This window comes from Schistocerca nitens, chromosome 4 (genome assembly GCF_023898315.1).
Source record: "Schistocerca nitens isolate TAMUIC-IGC-003100 chromosome 4, iqSchNite1.1, whole genome shotgun sequence".
Classification (NCBI taxonomy): Eukaryota; Metazoa; Arthropoda; class Insecta; order Orthoptera; family Acrididae; genus Schistocerca; species Schistocerca nitens.
Window position 1 is genome coordinate 269,336,925 of NC_064617.1, and position 25,368 is coordinate 269,362,292.

The 25,368-nt window shown below is 39.1% G+C and overlaps 1 protein-coding gene across 1 annotated transcript in view; it reads right to left on the bottom strand.

Annotated features, from left to right (window-relative positions):
• LOC126252246 (protein alan shepard) overlaps positions 1 to 25,368 on the bottom strand; it is a 429,590-nt gene that overhangs the window by 18,834 nt on the left and 385,388 nt on the right. Inside the window, exons 10-11 of the mRNA XM_049953120.1 lie at positions 17,457 to 17,555; positions 17,127 to 17,290 (exon numbers count right to left, since the gene is read on the bottom strand). Of these exons, the coding sequence (XP_049809077.1) occupies positions 17,138 to 17,290; positions 17,457 to 17,555 (252 nt within the window). The 3' untranslated portion in view covers positions 17,127 to 17,137. The remainder of the gene's footprint in view (positions 1 to 17,126; positions 17,291 to 17,456; positions 17,556 to 25,368) is intronic.

Here is a 25,368-nt window from a genome sequence, read left to right on the forward strand (position 1 = left end):
CTACTCCTGCATTACCCCTATTTGATTTTGTGTTTATAACCCTGTAGTCACCTGACCAGAAGTCTTGTTCCTCCTGCCACCGAACTTCACTAATTCCCACTATATCTAACTTCAACCTATCCATTTCCCTTTTTAAATTTTCTAACCTACCTGCCCGATTAAGGGATCTGACATTCCACGCTCCGATCCGTAGAACGCCAGTTTTCTTTCTCCTGATAACGACATCCTCTTGAGTAGTCCCCGCCCGAAGATCCGAATGGGGGACTATTTTACCTCCGGAATATTTTACCCAAGAGGACGCCATCATCATTTAATCATACAGTAAAGCTGCATGCCCTCTGTAAAAATTACGGCTGTAGTTTCCCCTTGCTTTCAGCCGTTTGCAGTACCAGCACAGCAAGGCCGTTTTGGTTATTGTTACAAGGCCACATCAGTCTATCATCCAGACTGTTGCCCTTGCAACTACTGAAAAGGCTGCTGCCCCTATTCAGGAACCACCACCAACAATTAACGATTTTAAAAGGAGGTGGTTGTCACATGAAGTAACATATGAACTGCTACTACCAATCTTTACAACAAATGTCCGTAGTCCAGAATGAGATTTTCACTCTGCAGCAGAGTGTGCACTGATATGAAACTTCCTGGCAGATTAAAACTGTGTGCCGGACCGAGACTCGAACTCGGGACCTTTGCCTTTCGTTGACAAGTGCTCTACCATCTGAGCTACCCAAGCACGCCCTGTCCTCACAACTTCAATTGGTAGAACTGCCTTTAGCCCAGCCATCAAGAGTAGGCCTAATGACATGTTCGGTACAGAATTTGTACAGCTGGGGGGATAGAACACAACCCTATCTGAGACCTTTAGATACACTGAAGTAATCAGACGTGCCCAAACTTGTCTTCACAGCTGCAAGGTGATTATTGTTCAGACTTCTGATCAGTGCTGTCAAATGTGGTAGGACATCAAACTCTGCAAGCACCAGTGACAATTTTCCCAGACAACACAAAGTCTTTCCTCTATTTAAAGAAGCAGATGAAGACAGGAACACAGAACACTATGATTTGTCAATTATTTGTCATATGTGAGTATCTGTTCCTTTTCCTTCAACAAAACCTGCTTGTTGTATGGCTGAATGCATGGCTTCAAATGCTGGTTCAGGACGTAGAGCAGAATTTTGCTTGTGTGGGATACGAGAGCAATGGTTTGATACTTGAATCAGATCCTGATTGACCTTTTCTAGTGTAGTGGGATGAAAAGAGACTTTAATCTGTCTTTTGGCCATTCTTCAGTTTCTGATATTCTTATATTTATTGAATATAGCAAATCAACACCTTCTTGGCTCATTTCCTTGATCATCTCACCAGATATACTATATAGACCTGGGGATTTATTGACCTTCAGATGTTGTTGTGTGTTCTTCATTTCGCTGCATAAGATTTTAGGATCCAATGGAAGTTTGTCAACTGCTTGACTTTCTGTACTGTTGTTACCCCAGAATACAGCTTTTCACAGTATTGTTTACACCTCACTACAGCTTTCCTTGTCTCCAATATGGTTGCCATTCTCATCACCCACTACCCAAGCAAAAGGATTAAGTTCACTAGTGATGCTTTTGAGTTTCCTACCTATCTTGATCCTGGGAGGTGTGGATACCAGTTTTCTTCAGATTACTTTTCTCTTCAATTAGTTGTATTGTGGGCTGTGATATCCAAAGACATTCTGCACACTGTGATGGCCCTTATGTTGCAAGTGATGAGGAAATTATCTTTCACTTGTTCCCCTGTTTGTGATGCTGGTGCACCTTCAGCAAGACTGATGATGTGGAGTTTTGGTCTTACAAGTTCACCAAATTCTTGTTTGAGAGTTTTAGTTGTCTTTCTCTGCCCTTCTTGTTGGTTTTGAGCTTAATCTGCATTTTCATGGACAATAGATTGGCTCTAATGGAATCCCGAAAGATGATTGCCATGGAGCTCTGGTGAAGCTACAACTGGCCCAGTAAGACAGTAGTGGCAACACTTTTGCTTTCAACAATAAAGAGAGCATCGGGTCAATGTCTACAACTGGTAAGTGTGTTTGAAACTATTTTGTACGTATGTCAGATCAATTTGATTTAGTAAAAATTTTAATATAAAAAATGTAACCTTGACAATGAAAGAATTGGTTGAAAAGGTACATAAGAATGGGAGTTGGCTTTCTGGGCATCACTGTTGATCAGAGGTTTTGTGACACACCACCTGCATCACTTTTTGCAATAAAAATGCGATGAAAAGTGTAAAGGCGTATCTGTTCCTCAATCCACCTAGCAAGCAGAATGAACCCAAGATGTAAATCCAGTTCTTGGGAAGAACACCAGGACAATGAGCAGATATCAAGTGAAGTGTCCTGAGAGAAACAAACAGATAGACCATCCAAATTTTGTCAACTGTAGCAAGTTACATAAAGTCATTTTTATTTTAAAGAAGTAGATGTTACATTGTAAAGTGATTGGAATATCTGGAATTAATCAAAAGTAACATCACAACTTTCAGACAGTAAAAGTCTGTACTCCAACATTTCTTTCTTTTTAATGAACACAGAGGGAGTAGAAATCAGAAAAATGAATGTAAATATAGCATCATCATCTGTGTTGGCAAATTCTATTTCTTACACAGATAAGTTAGTGAGAAGGTGAAAGAAATTTGAAGGGCATAAAAATGAACAAAGCAAAGAAACAAGAAAAGAACTGGATTCTCTATTATAGAAGAATGCATTAGTATATTGAGTATTCAGTCTTATGTGACCATTTTAATACCGTTAACAATTAAAAGCAGAAAAAAACTTGTACTTAACAAGTGATAGCAGATGAAACAGAAAAAAAGCTGACAGAATATTAACACCTTGAAGCAGGTATGTTTCGTTTTCACTAATAAAGGAAAAAAAAAAAAAAGAAACAGGTTGGAAGAAATGGATGAAGTAACTTCTAGTTTGGACAGCTAAAATTTTTGTTAGCTTATGATAACTGCTCTCTGTTTTTGTTGTTTTTAATTACATCTCCAATATTCTTTTCTTTATAGTATTTCAGTTAAAAATGTATGAAGTGGTTAGTTGTATCTATGTAATAATAATGTAAATATGCAGTCGCTGAAGAAATAATAAAGACTACAGCCACATCGTACTGATGACCAATGAAACCAAACTTCAGCAGCAACTAAAATGTTCTTGAACAAGCAACAAAGGCCATGAAGAAAATGCAAATGTACAATTCTAATGGAAAATAATGTGAATAATTTCAGTGTCAGACAAGTGGCACCTAACAAGACTGGATTTGTAATACAGTGAAAAGGTGAGATCACCATAAACTATGAGATACATGACCATTCACTCATCTGTAAGTTCTTATTATTAGAAAACTTATGTAAAGGCCACAATCAGGCACAAAAAACTTTTGTTGCAATTATTCACAGTGAAATCTCAGACTGTTTGGGACAGGAGCATCATCTTCAAGTGTGAACCTCTGCCATCTAAGGACAGACAAATTTTTAGGATCCCAATGTTGCAAACATCAGTTCATAGTCTTGAGTTGCTGCAGAATATTAACTTCTTTAATTTTCAAATAACTCTCCTTTTGTAGCTAAGTTTGGAATGTATCAAATATGTCCATTTGGGAAAAAAAAATGAAAAAATGATTCATGTACAGGAGAATTTTCTGGTTGGAAATGCTCACTCTGATTTGAAAATACTCTAATCTGTCCAAAACTACTTTAGAGTTGACAGTGAGAATGGAAGTGCTACGGTGAGAAGCCCATGTGGCAGGCTAAGGCTGCTTTCCACCAATACCACCCTGCCTGCAGCTACAGCTAAGCCCTTTTAGTTGCCAAACTTTCACCCCACACTACAAAACTTCCTGTTTGCAGTGGGCTTCAACTGCAATCAGCTTGCTGTCCTGTGTGATTGCTGTGCCCTGCAACTTTCCATGTGTTCATTTTCACAGTTGTAGGAGTTATTCTTTTCCTTGCTGTTACTATTGTGTGTTGTCGTTGTTATTCATTGTGTAGTACTCAATGATGAAAGTGGAAAGTTTGATAAAAAGTATAATCAGGAAAGTTCCATTCTCTTGGACAGAGTACTACTGTACGACGGCAATTGAAAAAAATCATTTGCTCTTTATATTCCACCTTAATGAGAAACTTAATGATGGCTTTCTGCTATCTGCTAACAAAGTTTCCAATATAAACACAAACACTGTTGTGAAGACTGGGAAGGAAATATTCAACAAACAAAAGGAAGGTGAAGAATCATACAAACTTAATATCCCTGGGAAAAAAAAGTAATGTGGACATGCAGATTACCAAAGCAGATTTGTTTGAAAAGGATGCGATTCTTTGGTATGTTTATGAGTATTTTTGTAGGAAGGAATGTGTGACGCTCTGGAAGCTACTGGTTACACTTAAGGAATCAAGAGTTTTTCATGGCAGTCACACATCCTTGTCCACAGTTTTACACAATCTAGGATTTCACTATGGACATTTTTGTGTCTGTAAGCAACTGACGGAGGGGGAGGATATAGTTGCACAGCAATGCAGGCTTTTAAGGAACATGCATCAATGAAGAGGTGTGGCTTGAGGAAATGTGGGTCAAGTCTGGTCATGCTATCAAGCAGGCCAGGACAGATGGCACAGCTAAAGGAACAATGGCAATGCCTTCTGGTAAGACAGGCACCTCACAAGATATTCTCCAAAATAGTCTCCTGCTTTTTAAATCAAAGAAAACAGGAGGTTTTCATGAAGAAATAAACCACGTTATATTTACAAAGTAGTTAGAAGTTTCTCTAATATGAAATCTTGAAAAACCATCAACAATTGTTCTAGAGAATGTTCCCTACCATTCACTCCTTGTCGACAAGGCACCTACCAAAGCAAACTGAAAGTAGGAAATGACTGACTGGCATCAGTGGCGCAACATCAATGCAGGTGATGACCTTACAAAGCTGGAGCTCAGGGGGGAAAAAGCTCTCTCCATGAACCACAGTTCCCCCTTTGCAAAATCAATTAACTGGCAATAAAACAAGGGCACGCAGTTGTTAGGTTACCACATTACCACTGCCATTTCAACCGAATAAAGTTAATGTGGGCTCAAATTGGCAGTTGCCAGGAATAATAATAAATTTACCCTCTCTGTAGTTGAAGCACTCACAAGAGAAGCTTTCAGGGACATCACCTCTGAATACTGGAAGAAAGTCATTGAATGTACACAGAGTATCACAGAAAGCACATAGCAGAATGAAGCTCTTTTAGAAAATTCAGTGGAGGAGATGATAATTTCATTAAATGACAACAATGACAGTGACAACAGTAATGACACTTCAAGAATCCATCATTACGACAGTAATATCAGTGGAGTTTCTCCATTATCACCATAGATATGATGCACAGGCAGATTCAGATACACATTTCGTGTGGGCAGTTTACACCTGCAAGTAGCTAAATAATAAAATATATCATTCTAAGTTATGAAATTTTTACAAGAAGGCCTTAATAGCATGTAATTCAAAATTCCAAAGTAAATTCATCTCACAAATTCCGTCTGTACCATACAAAATAAATATTACTGTTCACAATATAACTGCTGTTATATAGGCCCTGTTATTCATATCACTTTTGTTCTTTCTAAACAATAGATGTTGGCCTATTTAACATAAGTTTTCCCACCATGATAAACACACTTAATCTTACTTTTTGTCATGTTAGAATTAAGTAGGCAGATCAGAAAAATTAATAACAGTTTCATTAGAAGCCTATAGCAATCCATCAAATTATCTCAATTACAGATCTCCAGCAGAGTTCTGATTTCGAAAATATGATGCATTCTTACAATTTCAGTTGCATAATGTATGCACTTAACTTAAATAACAAAAAAGTTTCCTGCATGTCAAAAATTCAGTAACATCATGAAAACATGCTTTTTGTAAACTTGTTGCTGTAGATAAAACTAAAATCAGAATGTAGTGCAACTCTTCCAGATCACATTCATGCAACAGTGAACAGTTTCGCCTGTTTGAGTGAGTTCAATTAAACATAAGGTAACACAGGACTTCCGTGTGGGACGTGGAAAAACTGTTCCACCCCTCCATATGCTCCTGCCAAAGTATGAATCCTAAAGTAACGTTGGACAGACTGTTGTATCAATGACAGCTCATCCTTGTACTCTGTGAGTGAAAACTGCACACTGTCTAGTGATGAAAGTGAAGTGTGAAATAAACACTTTCATTAGCTGCACACATTTTAGGAGTTTCATTCTCAGGAGTTCAAATGTTTAAAGTTTTGACTGTTTTGTATGATATTAGTGGCTGTGCCAGGTTGCTGCATTGCCACGCCTCTTCCGCGTGCTCTGTGCTCAATACTTATAAAGCATTCACAGTTTCTCAGCCATTTTTGTCTAGGTTTTGCGCAGGTACTGGGTAAGTAAGAGTATTTGTTTGTAATATTTACACTACTTACTGCATTCTCACTGCATAGCATAATAATGCAAAACTGACACAAATCAGAGTGTACATTTCCAACACAATAAGTGGCAGTGGCTGAAATTTTAATTGCCCAGCATGTTATAGAAGAAGCAATCACAGTACTACTCATAAGAGTAAAAGACATTAGTAATTCAGGGAGTTACACCACACTGACACACCATATGGAGTGCAGACACACAGGAAACTCTTCTTTGTGTCATATCTAAAATTTCAGATGTGGAATAGGCACTTGAAGTCGCACGTTAGAGCCCAGGGTAGAACAACGATAAGATAGATCTGAATACTAAAACACTCAGTATTATGACTTTGTAGTTTGGTGGTGAAGTCTGATGCATATACAATCAAATCAACTGAATGTTAAAGTAAGATTGCCATACTGCTAATCATTCTTAGTTAAACATTCACCATTTTATGTCATATTCACCATAATGTCATATTCATCATATAGCGGAGATACTGACTCGCACATAGACATAACAAAGAGGCTGTCACAAATACAGCTTTCGGCCAGTGAGGTCTTCTTCAAAATTAGATGACAAACACACACATATGCACTCACACAAATGCAACACACACACTGCAGTGTGGCCTCAGTTGCCAGAGACACACAGATGATGTGACTTACAGAACGAAAGTGCTGGCAGGTTGATAGACACACAAACAAACACAAACATACACACGAAATTCAAGCTTTCGCAACAAACAGTTGCCTCATCAGGAAAGAGGGAAGGAGAGGGAAAGACGAAAGGATGTGGGTTTTAAGGGAGAGGGTAAGGAGTCATTCCAATCCCGGGAGCGGAAAGACTTACCTTAGGGGGAAAAAAGGACACGTATACACTCGCACACACACACACGTATCCATCCGCACATACACAGACACAAGCATTCCTGCGTGGAATGTTTCCCTATATATATATATATATATATATATATATATATATAGAGAGAGAGAGAGAGAGAGAGAGAGAGAGAGAGGGAAACATTCCACGTGGGAAAAATATATCTAAAAACAAAGATGATGTGACTTACCAAACGAAAGCGCTGGCAGGTCGATAGACGCACAAACACCCCTATATATATATATATATATATATATATATATATATATATATAGAGAGAGAGAGAGAGAGAGAGAGAGAGAGAGAGAGAGAGAGAGGGAAACATTCCACGTGGGAAAAATATATCTAAAAACAAAGATGATGTGACTTACCAAACGAAAGCGCTGGCAGGTCGATAGACACACAAACACAAACATACACACAAAATTCAAGCTTTCGCAACAAACTGTTGCATCATCAGGAAAGAGGGAAGGAGAGGGAAAGACGAAAGGATGTGGGTTTTAAGGGAGAGGGTAAGGAGTCATTCCAATCCCGGGAGCGGAAAGACTTACCTTAGGGGGAAAAAAGGACACGTATACACTCGCACACACACACACGTATCCATCCGCACATACACAGACACAAGCATTCCTGCGTGGACTGTTTCCCTATATATATATATATATATATATATATATATATAGAGAGAGAGAGAGAGAGAGAGGGAAACATTCCACGTGGGAAAAATATATCTAAAAACAAAGATGATGTGACTTACCAAACGAAAGCGCTGGCAGGTCGATAGACACACAAACACAAACATACACACAAAATTCAAGCTTTCGCAACAAACTGTTGCATCATCAGGAAAGAGGGAAGGAGAGGGAAAGACGAAAGGATGTGGGTTTTAAGGGAGAGGGTAAGGAGCCATTCCAGTCCCGGGAGCAGAAAGACTTACCTTAGGGGGAAAAAAGGACGAGTGTACACTCGCGCACACACACACATATCCATCCACACACATACAGACACAAGCAGACATATTTAAAGACAAAGAGTTTGGGCAGAGATGTCAGTCGAGGCGGAAGTGCAGAGGCAAAGATGTTGTTGAATGACATGTGAGGTATGAGTGGCGGCAACTTGAAATTAGCGGAGATTGAGGCCTGGTGGGTAACGGGAAGAGAGAATATATTGAAGAGCAAATTCCCATCTCCGGAGTTCAGATAGGTTGGTGTTGGTGGGAAGTATCCAGATAACCCAGATGGTGTAACACTGTGCCAAGATGTGCTGGTCATGCACCAAGGCATGTTTAGCCACAGGATGATCCTCATTACCAACAAACACTGTCTGCCTGTGTCCATTCACGCGAATGGACAGTTTGTTGCTGGTCATTCCCACATAGAATGCATCACAGTGTAAGCAGGTCAGTTGGTAAATCACGTGGGTGCTTTCACACATGGCTCTGCCTTTGATCGTGTACACCTTCCGGGTTACAGGACTGGAGTAGGTGGTGGTGGGAGGGTGCATGAGACAGGTTTTACACTGGGGGCAGTTACAAGGATAGGAGCCAGAGGGTAGGGAAGGTGGTTTGGGGATTTCATAGGGATGAACTAACAGGTTACGAAGGTTAGGTGGATGGCAGAAAGACACTCTTGGTGGAGTGGGGAGGATTTCATGAAGGATGGATCTCATTTCAGGGCAGGATTTGAGGAAGTCGTATCCCTGCTGGAGAGCCACATTCAGAGTCTGGTCCAGGGGATGAGGAAGTGGCTCTGGTTATTTGCTTCTGTACCAGGTCGGGAGGGTAGTTACGGGATGCGAAAGCTGTTGTCAGGTTGTTGGTGTAATGGTTCAGGGATTCCGGACTGGAGCAGATTCGTTTATATATATATATATATATATATATATATATATATATATATAAAGAAAGATGATGAGACTTACCAAACAAAAGCGCTGGCAGGTCGATAGACACACAAACAAACACAAATATACACACAAAAATATTATATATTTATATTTGTGTTTGTTTGTGTGTCTATCGACCTGCCAGCGCTTTTGTTTGGTAAGTCTCATCATCTTTCTTTTTAGATATATTTTTTCCACGTGGAATGTTTCCCTCTGTTTTATATATATATATATATATATATATATATATATATATATATATATATATATATATATATATATATATATATGATGTGGAATGGGTGGCAGCTGTCATAATGCAGGTACTGTTGCTTGTTGGTGGGTTTGATGTGGACGGACGTGTGAAGCTGGCCATTGGACAGATGGAGGTCAACGTCAAGGAAAGTGGCGTGGGATTTGGAGTAGGACCAGGTGAATCTGATGGAACCAAAGGAGTTGAGGTTGGAGAGGAAATTCTGGAGTTCTTCTTCACTGTGAGTCCAGATCATGAAGATGTCATCAATAAATCTGTACCAAACTTTGGGTTGGCAGGCCTGGGTAACCAAGAAGGCTTCCCTAGGCGACCCATGAATAGGTTGGCGTACGAGGGGGCCATCCTGGTACCCATGGCTGTCCCCTTTAATTGTTGGTATGTCTGGCCTTCGAAAGTGAAGAAGTTGTGGGTCAGTATGAAGCTGGCTAGGTAATGAGGAAAGAGGTTTTAGGTAGGGTGGCAGGTGATCGGCGTGAAAGGAAATGCTCCATCGCAGCAAGGCCCTGGACGTGCGGAATATTTGTGTATAAGGAAGTGGCATCAATGGTTACAAGGATGGTTTCCGGGGGTGACAGATTGGGTAAGGATTCCAGGCATTCGAGAAAGTGGTTGGTGTCTTTGATGAAGGATGGGAGACTGCATGTAATGGGTTGAAGGTGTTGATCAACGTAGGCAGAGATACGTTCTGTGGGGGCTTGGTAACCAGCTACAATGGGGCGGCCGGGATGATTGGGTTTGTGAATTTTAGGAAGAAGGTAGAAGGTAGGGGTGCGGGGTGTCGGTGGGGTCAGGAGGTTGATGGAGTCAGGTGAAAGGTTTTGCAGGGGGCCTAAGGTTCTGAGGATTCCTTGAAGCTCCGCCTGAACATCGGGAATGGGATTACCTTGGCAAACTTTGTATGTGGTGTTGTCTGAAAGCTGACGCAGTCCCTCAGCCACATACTCCCGACAATTAAGTACCACGGTCGTGGAACCCTTGTCCGCCGGAAGAATGACGATGGATCGGTCAGCCTTCAGATCACGGATAGCCTGGGCTTCAGCAGTGGTGATGTTGGGAGTAGGATTAAGGTTTTTTAAGAAGGATTGAGATGCAAGGCTGGAAGTCAGAAATTCCTGGAAGGTTTGGAGAGGGTGATTTTGAGGAAGAGGAGGTGGGTCCCACTGTTACGGAGGACGGAACTGTTCCAGGCAGGGTTCAATTTGGATAGTGTCTTGGGGAGTTGGATCATTAGGAGTAGGATTAGGATCATTTTTCTTCATGGCAAAGGGATATTTCCAGTAGAGACTACGAGTGTAGGACAGTAAATCTTGGACGAGGGCTGTTTGGTTGAATCTGGGAGTGGGGCTGAAGGTGAGGCCTTTGGATAGGACAGAGGTTTCGGATTGCGAGAGAGGTTTGGAGGAAAGGTTAACTACTGAATTAGAGTGTTGTGGTTCCAGATTGTGTTGATTGGAATTTTGAGGTTTTGGAGGGAGTGGAGCTGGAAGTGGGAGACTGAGTAGATGGGAGAAACTGGGTTTGCGTGCAATGAGAGGAGGTTGAGGTTTGCTGGAAAGGTTGTGAAGGATAAGTGAGTTGCCTTTCCGGAGGTGGGAAACCAGGAGATTGGATAGTTTTTTGAGGTGGAGGGTGGCATGCTGTTCTAATTTGCGGTTGGCCTGTAGGAGGATGCTCTGAACAGCCAGTGTGGATGAGGGAGAGGAAAGATTAAGGACTTTTATTAAGGATAGGAGTTGACGGGTGTGTTCATTGGCTGAGTTGATGTGTAGGTGAAGGATTAGGTGGGTGAGGGCAATGGATTGTTCAGTTTGGAACTGGTATAGGGACTGATGGAACGAAGGGTTGCAGCCAGAGATGGGAACTTTAAGTGTGAGGCCTTTGGGGGTAATGCCAAATGTCAGACAAGCCTGAGAAAATAGAATATGGGAGTGTAATCTGGCTACAGCGAAGGCATGTTTGTGGAGGGAATGTAAATAAAACTTAATGGGGTCATTGTGGGGGTGTTGTGAGGGTGACATGGTATTAGAAGGTGGAAAGTGTAACATGAGGCTGAAATGAAAATGAAAATAAAAATGTATGGGGAGAGATAAAGGTGAACTGGAAAGTAACTGGAGATCTGGTGTGAAAAAAGGTGAAAAGGTGTTGGTTACAGCTGGGCTATCTTGGACTTGGGTTGGTAGACAACGATGTGCACAAAGGTTAGGTGGTTGTGTTGCCGCCAAAACACGTTAAAGAATGTAGAAATTCGGGAAAATTTCGAAAAAAACTGCGTGTAAATGTATTAAAAGGAGTGGTTTTGTGGTGGCAGATTATGAAAATGAGGCTAACAATTGTCTGGCGAAGAAATAATGACGTATAAGCTGTGGGAAGCGGCTGAAAATTATCAGTGACGTGGGAAAAACGGAAATGGAAATAAGGCGAAAGTTATTAGAAATAGCCGAAATGGTTGTTTAAAAGGTGAAAGGAACTGTTTGTCCCGGCAAAAAAAAAAAAAAAAAAAAAATAAATAAATAAATAAATAAATAAATAAATAAATTTGGTTATGGTTTGGAAGTGGGTTACGTATTATTGAGTATATATAGGCGGGATAAAATTGTATGGCAGATTACGGTAAAAAGGAGAAGGTGAATACAAAGTGAAACTACTGGCAAAAACACAAAGAGAAAATAAGACGACAAGAAAGATTTCGAAACGCAACAGTGACAATAACAAACGTAATTGTTGGGTTCAAATTAATGATATTAATATAATAGAGGGAAACATTCCACGTGGGAAAAAACAAAGATGATGTGACTTACCAAACGAAAGCGCTGGCAGGTCGATAGAGACACAAACAAACACAAACATACACACAAAATTCAAGCTTTCGCAACAAACTGTTGCCTTATCAGGAAAGAGGGAAGGAGAGGGAAAGACGAAAGGACGTGGGTTTTAAGGGAGAGGGTAAGGAGTCATTCCAATGCCGGGAGCGGAAAGACTTACCTTAGGGGGAAAAAAGGACGGGTATACACTCGCACACACACACACACACACACACACACACACACACACACACACACACACACACACACACATATCCATCCACACATATACAGACACAAGCAGACATATTTAAAGACAAAGAGTTTGGGCAGAGATGTCAGTCGAGGCGGAAGTGCAGAGGCAAAGATGTTGTTGAATGACAGGTGAGGTATGAGTGGCGGCAACTTGAAATTAGCGGAGATTGAGGCCTGGTGGGTAACGGGAAGAGAGGATATATTGAAGAACAAGTTCCCATACATATACTGTATATGTGTGGATGGATATGTGTGTGTGTGCGCGCGCGAGTGTATACCTGTCCTTTTTTCCCCCTAAGGTAAGTCTTTCCGCTCCCGGGACTGGAATGACTCCTTACCCTCTCCCTTAAAACCCACATCCTTTCGTCTTTCCCTCTCCTTCCCTCTTTCCTGATGTGGCAACAGTTTGTTGCAAAAGCTTGAATTTTGTGTGTATGTTTGTGTTTGTTTGTGTGTCTATCGACCTGCCAGCGCTTTCGTTTGGTAAGTCACATCATCTTTGTATATATATAGGGAAACATTCCACGTGGGGAAAAATATATCTAAAAACAAAGATAATGTGACTTACCAAATGAAAGCGCTGGCACGTCGATAGACACACAAACAAACAAACACAAACACATGTGTGTATGTTTGGGTTTGTTTGTGTGTCTATCGACGTGCCAGCGCTTTCATTTGGTAAGTCACATTATCTTTGTTTTTATATATATATATATATATATATGTGTGTGTGTGTGTGGTCTGATTCTGACAAAGGCCTTAGTGGACAAAAGCTATATTTGTGACAGTCTTTTTTTTGTTGTGCCTATCTGCGACTCAGCATCTCTGCTATATGGTGAGTAGCAACTTTCCTTTTCACAATATTGTTACATACCATCCTGGATTTTCCATTGTTTATTTTTTTAATATCACATACAAGAAATATCTGCCCATCGTATGAGTCAGGACAAACATTCCAAACACAAAATATATTTTCGGACACGTGGAAAAAAATATATATACATAAATCCATGTTTTTTGTTTTTGTTTTTACAATCGTATTGAGCAACTAGGATCATGTTAATAACTTCAGTTCCTCTTCTTCGCTTGTTGTTGTTTCCTATTTTTCCAATATTCCCTCATTTTCTCCCCATGAAGTCTCTTCCTTTCTTCTGTCCATGTTGTTCCCAATTTTTTATTTCTTCTGCTTTGAAAGCCTTCCAAATTTAGTAGTTTGTTTTTAAAACAGTTTCTTTCTGCTATTTCTGATTCTTTGATGTTGTTTCTTTCAAGAACTTTTCTTACTTCTGTAATCCATGCTATTGTCGATTTCTTCTTCCAGAAATATCGGAGTATTTGTTTTGTTAGTCTATTTCCATCCATTTGGTAGAGATGTCCAAAAAGGTTAATCTTCGTTTGGCCATTACTTCAGATATTTTCTCTATATTTTTGTAGATCACCTCATTACTTCTTATTTTCCAACCATCTGCAGTTTTCATTGCACCCATTATTTTTCTAATATCGTCCTTTCCAGTACCCCTAGTTTGTCCATTTTATAGTTCATCATTAGGCATTCAGATCCATATAAACATTCTGGTCGTACCACTGTGGTGTAGTGTTTTAGTTTTGTTTTTCTAGATATACATTTCTAGTTGTAAATATCTTTGGTCAAACCATATGCTCTTTCCATTTAGTTAATTCTTACATCTATTGCAGATTTTTCTAGTCCATTCTGTTGTATAGTTTCTCCAAGATATTTAAATTTATTTACTCGCTCCATTTTACCTATTTGTGTTTCTATGTATTTTGGTGCATTTTTTAGATTTGCCATGAATTTTGTTTTTTTTTTTCAGCTGAAATTGAGAGAAACCTGTTAGTGTTTCACGAATTATGTTTGTTAGTTTTTATTTAACACCAAACACTAGTATTGGTTTGCTGGTTAACATTCTATGGCGAATTATTGACTTTAAGTTAAAAATTTGTTCTGCACAGGATCTTCCCTTTCGAAAACCACCCTGATATTCTCCTAGTTGTTTGTCTAAAGTATCTACCACTCTGTTGAGGAGAAGTTTTGATAATATTTTGTATGCCACTGGCAGAAGTGACACTCCTCTGTAATTACTGACATTTTGTTTGTCTCCCTTTTTATGTAGCGGGTGGATTAATACTGTTTTCCATTCAACTGGAATCTTTTCAGTTTTCCAAATGTTCTCAAAAAGCAGCTGTAGATCCTTTATATGATTTTTGGTTCTGACCACTTCAATAATTCTGCTATAATGGAGTCTTTACCACTTGCTTTATTGTTTTTGAGTGTTTTGATGGCTTCATGAATTTCTAGCTCTGTTGGCGGGAAATCTTCCTCTAGCTTTTGAGGTGTCACTGGAAATTCTAATTTATCTGTTGGAACTGGACAGTTTAACAACTTTTCAAAAAAATTTGCTAAAATTTCACAATTTTCTTTATTATTTAATCCTATTTTGCCATTTTCATCTTTGAAACAAATACTTGGTGCCTGATATCCTTTAAGTATGTGTTTAAAGGTTTGGTAAGAATTTCTAGGATTATTTTTGGTGAAATTTTCTTCTGTTTCAATAAGCTGACAATTTTCAAAGTTCCTTTTGATTTTCCAGATTATTTTTGATGTTTCTTTTCTTTGTTGTCTGAAATGTTCAAGGTCTTCCTCTTTTGTCGACATCTCCATTTTCTCCATTTTTGAGCTCTTTGTATTATGTATTCATGATTACTATTTCATATTGCTCGGTTCATTTATAAGGATGTTTTCTCTTTGTTCTCCACATCTACCCTTATGCCAATGACCACAATTTTTCATAACACAGTCATTATTTAAAACTATCTGATCCTCATTCTTTTCACATCTTACCTATTTGTTCACAAATAACTAACTGCCCCTTCCATATGATTAGATAATTTAAAGGTCTTGCAATAAATTACATCTAATTATTAAGAGTGAATGAACATTTCATGGTGTCACTTACCTTTGCTCAAAAATCTTGGATTAAGCATTATATAATGTTTGCTTGGAATTGTGACAGCTGAAGTCTTAAGTGTGGTTATTTTGAAAGAGTGCATTTAGCAATGGAAAACCTCTTGTTATATTAAAATTTTGATTTTGGTTCCAATATGCTCTCTGTGAGAGTTTAACATAAATTTCATAATTTCAGTACTTTGTGAAAGAGCACCATCACATCATGGTGGTAACTGAAAACCCCATAACTCCATTTTTCCATGTAAATTTCTTAATTCCAGTAACTGTGTTATCGAAGAGAGACCTGAAAGTGCATGGATTTCTGTAATCTGTCAATAGCTACAATTCTACTATATAGATAGAATGTAGCAACTGCATCTGTATCATTATTATATATTATTTTTTAAGAAACCGTTTTTGCTGTAGAATTTAACAAAATGGAGTTATGAGGTTTTCATTGACTACCGCTGATATCGAATTCCAGACAGACATCAACACAAGTATTGTTGATCAAATGTAAAGATAAGGGTTAAACCTTGAAATGTACTGTACAGTATTAATAAAAACATTTGTGACTGCTACGTATAAGAAGTGTTAACAACGCCAAATCTGCCTGCACATAAAGTGTTACCATTACTATCTAAATACTGACAGCACATAAATTTCTTTTTTGTGAATTTTCTAACATATCCTAAAATTCACCATCTGATCAACAATATTGCTAAATCTTCCAGTTCAGGTACAGAGATAGAGTAGTGAAATTAATTTGTGAAACAATTCTCTTAACACTGTAAGTAAAGCTGTTATACTTGTCCTTTCTGTGGAATTACATCAGTAGCTACATGTAAAATACATAATATGTTGGTAAATATGTTATAGCAAGTTTTGAGATGCCTGGCTTTTGCTCTTGGGGCAGTATATGCTGCAGTGAGGTTTTGTGTAGAGTTGAAGCTCAAACTCAGATAACTGGCTTTCATGAAGCATTTGTAACCTATTGCACTATCCTCACATATTAATGTACCAACACAAACGTTCAACAGGTCTCTCTGGTCTTCTCTACTTGTTCAAACCTCATCCCAGCAACATCTTGGGGGCTGTTGTGTTTCCTTCTATGTCAGTCATGCAGCTTATTAGGAGAGTCTCTGATATTTGGATGCCATTGGGAAGAAATAGTGACTAGTTCAAGCTCTGAATCATTAGCTAAGCTTTCTTCATAATGAGATTTACTATAGAAGATCTCACAAAAAATATTGGCACCTGATGTTTAAATTCATCCAACTTTATTAACTTTTAATTTTCATCATGTTTAACTCTGTATTAACTGGAGGTGTGTTATACACCACATCCTAAATAATAAATAGTCTAAATATTCAAGCAACAATTAGACTGATCTGAGGGAGGGAATGTATCAGAGGAATGTACAGCTGATGCAAAACATGCGACAGTGATGTGAGAACAGCAGAAGGGAAGGAGAATGATTCATGGATAAATAAATAATAATTTTAAAAAAATACTGTAACACTTCACATTAAAGTCTGTGCAATAACTACTAGCCAAAAGATACACATGGACTGTGTGAAAATAAAGTGTATGTCTGAATCTTACCAAATCAGTACTTATTTTGGTTGCTGACTGGTCTGGTAGGGCTGATAGGTATCATCTGGTGAAGCAGCATTAGATGTTTGCTCAGAGTCAGGTATTGGCACAGCATGTATGATAGATGCTCCTGGCCCAGGATAGAATGGATATGGATGAGGGCTTGCTATATACTGAAACCACAAATTATTGGATTAACAACAAATAAAAGAGCTGCATGACATGCAAAATAATGTTTTGTTTTGTGCCAATGAGAACAATAGGTATTAAACTAGCTTTGCAATTCTTTCTCCATTTACATTTTTATTTTGCTATCCTAGTCTGACATATGTTACTTACAGAGCTAGGAGTACCAATCTGTAAGGCAGACATATGAGTAGTGAGAGGTGGAATCATAGAACCATACTGAACTGAGCTTGGATCAGCTGATGGCATCATCTGCAAAACAAAAGCATTGTGTCAGCAGAGTATCAGAAATGTAAATTCTACCAAGTAAATTTACAATCAAAATCAAAAATTAAAAAACTGAAGAGTAGCATATGTCAAACTTAAAATAAGAACTTCACAGCAAATTCTTTAAGGACCAACTGGGGTATGTGATGTAACTGTTCTGACTGACTAAATAACATAATAAAATTCATTACAGTTCTAATAAATTGTAACAATGCTTGTAAATGACAGCTTTTCTGACAAAAGTGGTAATGAGAATTTAATATATAATAATTAAAGACATAATGATCTGGATTTTGGATAGTCCATTTTTGACAAAATTAATTTTAAGTAATATATTACCAATGGAAAAATGCTGCTGTCTGTGTACAAAAAATGCAAATATATTTGTGTTTGCTTAAAACACTGACTGAAAAGTGGGCTACCAGCTGCCTCATTCTTTCTTCAGCACCTTTAAAACTTTTCCCAAAAATTTTGTCATGTGATCATATTTATGCTTTTTTTAACACACAGCTCACCCGAAACTCCCATGCACAGGCTCCCCTAACTGTATTTTACTCACACCCACCAGTCCACCACTGTTAAGTTACTCATAACATCTACTCGGGGTGCAGTCGTCTGCAAGTAGTTGCTCACATCGGCACCAATGATGCCTGTCGCTAGGGCTCTGAGGCGCTCCTCAGTTCGTACAGGCGTCTGGCGGATTTGGTGAAGACCGCTGGCCTCGCACGCGGGGTGCAAGCAGAGCTCTCTATTTGTGGCATCATTCCCAGAGTGGATCAGTGTCCTTTGGTTTGGAGCCGAGTGGAGGGTCTCAACCAGAGGCTTCGTCGACTCTGTGATGGTCTTGGCTGCAGATTTCTAGACTTGCGCTACTGGGTGGGGAATTGTAGGACGCCCCTAGATAGGTCAGGGGTGCACTACACAAAGGAAGCAGCTACTCAGGTGGCAGAGTACTTGCGGCATGCACATGGTGGTTTTTTAGGCTAGGTAGTAGTGCGAGGTGTCCTGATGAACACTCACCAGTCAGCATGCAGGCAGGGAAATCAGGACGCACTCAGTGTAAAGACACTTCAGCTATCAAGATATTAGCAGTAAATTTTCAGAGTGTTCGGAATAAAGCTCCTGAATTTACTGCCCTCCAGGAAGCGTGTGGCAAACAAATTATTCTCGGGACTGAGACCTGGCTGAACCCTGAGATAGGAAGTTCTGAAATATTTAGTGAGGGTTGGAACGTGTATCGGAAAGACAGATTGGACACCGTAGGAGGTGGTGTCTTCATTGCAGTTGACAAAAATATTGTGTCTACTGAGGTCGAAGTAGAGTGTGATTGTGAAGTTATCTGGACATGTTTAACAGGGCTAGGGGAAATAAAGTTAATTGTGGGGTTTTATTACCGGCCACCAGGTTCCACCGTGACAGTTCTAGAATCATTCAAAGGGAGTCTACATTCTGTATCACAGAAGTACCCAGATCACGCTATATTAGTTGGAGGCGACTTCAACCTACCTGGTAAAATTGTAAATCACGCATTGGACAAGTATGTGCCGAAAAAGTGGGTTACGGACAGAAAAGACCCACCGTGGTTTAATAGCGTAGTTTGGAGAATGCTCAGGAAGCAAAGGCAGTTGCACTCGCGGTAGAAGAAAGATGGGGAGAATGAGGACAGGCAAAAGTAAGTAGAGATTCGTGCTGCTTTAAAACAAGCGATGCACAAAGCATTCAACCACTACCACCGTCATACTTTAGCAAAAGATCTTGCTGAAAACCCAAGGAAATTCTGGTCTTACGTAAAACTGGTAAGCGGGTCGAAGGCTTCCATCCAGTCACTCACTGATCAGTCTGGCCTGGCAATGGAAGACAGCAAAACGAAAGCTGAAATTTTAAATTTAGTATCTGAGAAATCTTTCACACAGGAGGATCGTACAAACATATCGCCATTTGAGTCTCGTACAGATTCCCGTATGGAGGACATAGTGATAGACATCCCTGGGGTTGTGGAGCAACTGAATGGGTTGAAAATAAATAAATCGCCAGGTCCTGATGGGATTCCAATTCGGTTTTACAGAGAGTACTCTACTGCATTGGCTCCTTACTTAGCTTGCATTTATAGTGAATCTCTTGCCCAATGTAAAGTCCTGAGTGGCTGGAAAAAAGTGCAGGTGACGCCTGTATATAAGAAGGGTAGAAGGACAGATCCTCAAAATTACAGACCAATATCCTGAACATTGGTTTGTTGCAGGATTCTCAAACATATTCTCAGTTCGAATATAATGAATTTCCTTAAGACAGAGAAGTTGCTGTCCATGCATCAGCACGGCTTTAGAAAAAACTGCTCCTGCGAAATGCAACTTTCCCTTTTTTCACACGATATCTTGCGAACCATGGATGAAGGGTATCAGATTGATGCCATATTTCTTGACTTCTGGAAAGCGTTTGACTCTGTTCCCCACTGCAGACTCCTAACTAAGGTACAAGCATATGGGATTGGTTCCCAAGTATGTGAGTGGCTCGAAGACTTCTTAAGTAATAGAACCCAGTACGCTGTCCTCGATGGTGAGTGTTCATCGGAGGTGAGGGTATCATCTGGAGTGCCCCAGGGAAGTGTGGTAGGTCCACTGTTGTTTTCTATCTATGTAAATGATTTTTTGGATAGGGTGGATAGCAATGTGCGGCTGTTTGCTGATGATGGTGTGGTGTACGGGAAGGTGTCGTCGTTGAGTGACTGTAGGAGGATACAAGATGACTTGGACAGGATTTTTGATTGGTGTAAAGAATGGCAGCTAACTCTAAATATAGATAAATGTAAATTAATGCAGATGAATAGGAGAAAGAATCCTGTTATGTTTGAATACTCCATTAGTAGTGTAGAGCTTGACATAGTCACATCGATTAAATATTTGGGTGTAACATTGCAGAGCGATATGAAGTGGGACAAGCATGTAATGGCAGTTGTGGGGAAGGCGGATGGTCGTCTTCGGTTGATTGGTAGAATTTTGGGAAGACGTGGTTCATCTGTAAAGGAGACCGCTTATAGAACACTGGTGCGATCTATTCTTGCGTACTGCTCGAGCATTTGGGATCCCTATCAGGTCGGATTGAGGGAGGACACAGAAGCAATTCAGAGGTGGACTGCTAGATTTGTTACTGGTAGGTTTGATCATCATGCGAGTGTTACGAAAATGCTTCAGGAACTTGGGTGGGAGTCTCTAGATGAAAGGAGGCATTATTTTCGTGAATCGCTACTGAGGAAATTTAGAGAACCAGCATTTGAGGCTGACTGCAGTACAATTTTACTGCCGCCAACTTACATTTTGGGGAAAGACCACAAAGATAAGATAAGAGAGATCACGGCTCGTACAGAGGCATACAGGCAGTCATTTTTCCCTCATTCAGTTTTGGAGTGGAACAGGGAGAGAAGATCCTAGTTGTGGTACGTGGTACCCTCCGCCATGCACCGTATGGTGGATTGCGGAGTATGTATGTAGATGTAGATGTACTCCTAGTTGCCCTTTCTCACTCACTCATCCAGCCCAATTCAGCGTCATTGTCTCTTTGTGTGTCTCTGCCATTATTTCCTGTGTCACAGTCATAGTCTCCTTCCTTCTACCCTACTACTACATCTTCCTCTCTCTGTCTTCACAGTTTTTCACTACTTTACCGCTTATTTAATAAGAAATGCTGCACGTTTGCTCGGATTTTACAAGCGCATTCTTGTATTCAAAATGTTTATTAAAAACAGTTTTTCACTGGTTTACTGTTTTATTTAATAAGAAGTGCTGTTGTTGTCTCGAGTCCTTGTTTCCTGAGACTAGTATGACCTGCCCCCCCCCCCCCCCCAGGTCAGATCCTGGGTACGCCCTTGACTGTGCCCCTCTCTTTCTGTCACACTGCCATTGTTTCCTTCACTCTTTCTATAAAAGAACCACTGTTTGCTATTTTCCATTATTTATTACTTTCTGATGCTTTGCCACTGCCATTGTTTTCTTCTCTCTCAGCATAAAGAAGCATGAATACGTTCGCATGCCAAAATTTTGGGGAAAATTTTTAAAGGTGCTGAGGAAGGTAGAATGAGGCAACTGGTACCCCACTTTACATTCAGAGTCTTCTAAATAAACAAGACATATTTGCATTTTTATTTTTTTATTTTTGTGTGCTCCAATAGGAGGGTTTTTCCAGTGGTTCCCTTCTTTTCCCTGCTGCAGAAATGTATTCATCAGTAAAATTTACATGAACTGAAATGATGCAGAACTACTTTTACAACTCAGACCGCATTTTATGTGCCAATAAAGTATGCATATGCTTCAGTAGTACAATGTGCGATTCCCAGAACCCTTATGATCATAACAGAGACCATCAGTTTATAAACAACATTTTTGCCTCACACAAGATTTTACATGTGAAAGTGGGATAACTTTGAACCTCTGTGTCTAAGAGACACAAAGATATGTAGAAAATTTTCAAAGTTGTTTAAGACCAGGATCTTAGGAATACACTGTAAAACTTCCAGCTATTTGCTGTGCATAGCCATCTCGGAATCTGCGACTTGTTTTGGTACCCAAAAAATAAGTTTTTGGGGTATTTCTTGATAACAGATAAAAGAGTTTTGGAAACATGGAGATGGCTCTTCTAGATAAATGCCTAGAGAATATATTGCAAAAATTTCAGTTGTTTGCTGTGCTTAGCCATCTTGGAATTGTTGTCTGGGTTTTGGCTCACAGATGACAGTAAAAATATAGCAAAAGAAAAAAAAACATTTTTTGTGGTTTTCCAAGGAACTGCCAGGAACTAAAGATGTCTCTGTAAGTCTGTGAACGACATATACTACATCAAATGCAAAAAGAACAAACTGATTTGCTCCATTTGCCTAAGCAGGAGAAAGTTTGCAGCATTTATACATTGACCCCGTACTTTAAGACAGCAACACTAAGACAATCCTTCTGTTAGGCATAAAAATGGTCCATAAGCCAAAGGGTGATCCAAAACACTTGATCCTCTTTTTATTACCAATAAAGCCCAATGTATGAACAGCAGAAAATCCTGCTTTTACGCGTGGCTTTTCAGAGCATATTAGGTATGCAGTCTGTCACTTGCATACCAACAGCTTCATGAAATAATTTGGAAAAGCAATTACATGAAAATTACATATTTTACTGTTCACAAAAAACATTGCCCTAAATTTACTAACTATATTGTGAAATTAGAGGTAAAAAAAGACCTTGGTTATGAAATAATAGTATACACAGGGATCAGCCTTAATGATATTTTTGAAAAAAAAAAAAAAAAAAAAAAAAGAAAAGAAAAAAAAAAGAAAAGAAATGTTAAATAAGACTGCTTTGTTACGAAATTAGTTCTCAATAAATTGTACAAATTACAAATGTTAGGGAGGAATATCATTAATTTTATGGTTTCTAAACTGAAAATCTCTGGTGTAATTTGCAACATAAAATTGTTACCTTTGGTGGTACATGCTATTCATTCAGGAAAACACCTTCCATCTCTTCCCCTTGATTAGATGAAAGGTATTCATGTAAAAACATTATTTAGGTAGTTAGTACATAGAGAGCTTCCAATTGTGTACACTTTGTGTTGACATATGTGCAAAGGCGATGAAAGAAACGTGGGCACAGGGCATTGGCAAAGTGCAACAGCTATAACAGCTATCGAGAGTCCCCACCTGCTGTGTAGGAGTCGATTTCACTTTAGCATCAGCATTTAGTGGCATTTTGGAAGGCAGAATTTTCATAGCAAAGTAGGCTGTATGGTAATAGATGTCATCCCATTGCAACCAGCAGGCATGCTCATTCTCTTGCAGTAAAGCTATGAACTGTTGGATAACGTCTTGGTAGATGGTAGCATCTGCAGTTGCTTCCAAAAACAAAGATCCTGTTATTCATCGCCTTGAAACTGCACACCATATGCCAAATTTTTGTAGAGTAGGGCAGACTCAATGAAAGGGTGCAGGTTGTCAGTATCCCAGTTTCGGTAGTTCTGCTATTAACATACCCACCAAGATGAAACCAAGTTTCATTTGTGAAAAACACTGTATCTAAAATGCCAATGTTGTCTCTAATGAGGGTCTTAAACCACTGACTTTAGTGAACCCTTCTGACATAATCAGTATTATTCAGTTCATGAAAAACCTGCATGCGGTACGAACAACATTTCAGTATTCTTCTCACTGTAGTGTAGGCTGAACCAAGATAATGTTCTTTTCCTGCCTTAATCTACACTAAAATTTTGTAGAGAGATGATGTAACATCTGCTTTAATATCCTGAATGACCAGTGTCATTAAAACTTACCTTTGTCTGGCATGTTTCTTCCACACCACTGAACAAGTTTCACATAATTTTTAACTAACTTCTGAACAACACTTTTCACTGGTGCTTCTTTTTCAAACATGTCTGTGAACTTTCACCAACACACATTATGAGATTTTCTTACAAAATACATTTCAATTATGAATACATGTTCCTCAACAGTTAAATGCATTTTAACAAACAACACAAGATGATAATGCAATCTTGTTCAAAAGTCAATGCTCAACAGTGACCGGCACAACTTAAGTGTGCAAGAAACAAACACTGCCCCCCTCCCCCCACCCTAGAGTTCCAGTCATACTGAGAATATAAACCATTATTTCACCTAACTCAGTCCATCATTTGCATTTCAACAATGGGGTCTCTTAAGTTAGACACTGTGTATATATAAAAAAACAACAAAATCAGAATTACTTTCATGTGTAGGGTGAAAACTTTACATGTCATCAGTTCTGTACTGGCGCATAAATGTTTGAGTTCACATACATTGTAAATTATCTAGTAGTATGAAACAGTGTACTTGTAGATTGTATATTCTGCCATCATCTGTGTTTTCATACTCCAGGAAGTACAGAGTGCTTCAAGAAAAGCAGTTAATTACATCAAACAAAAATTTTGTCAAGAAAACTAATAAATTTGAGATACAATTGGTAGCTATTAATTACCTACAGGAGGCAAAATGTTAAGTGCTGCTGGTAGACAAATATAAAAGTGAAAGTGCAGACATTACCTAGCTTTCAGAACTCTTACTTCCTTCCTCAGGGAGGGAGAGGGATATCTTTCTTTCTCATTCTGCTCAATCACCTCTGGACCACACTGTTTACGTATGCACTATCTCTGACCCATACTCACACTGACGTCTCTTACATCCTTGTCTACTCTTGTCAAGACTACAAGTGGATCCCTCTCATCTTAGGGTCTGGGTGGACTGACTCCTGCTATTACCCCTAATGTGGATAACTTGGGTGCATAGTACCTCTCTCTTCCCTGAGAGAGGAATTAATCATTTCAAAAGCTACAATAACGTCATTACTTTTGTGAGTGTCTTGACAGTACTAAACATCTTGTCTTTGAAGGTGCATTAGCCAGCAATTCTGCCTCACAATTATTAAAGAACAAGAAAATCTGTTCTAGACTACACCAAATGTGAGGTGGCCCTATATTCAACATTCTGTTCATTTTCAGTGCTCCTCACATCACCTCTGTCACCTTAGAGCACACCCTTCTTTAAAAAAAAGAACCATGTCTTTAGCAATTAAAAATTTCCAACCAAAAGAAATTCAATGTACATTAATTCTTCTCGTTTTCTACATCTGACATCTATAAGCACACTGACCCTGTATCAGCAACTATTAAAGACACACTACAATTCTATTCAGGTGAAATAAATGCAGTGCCAACAAAGGGAGTAGTAGTTGTGAAGTCAAGTAAAAATACAAATGACTCTTTTACACTCAAGACCAGGGAACAAATTTTACAA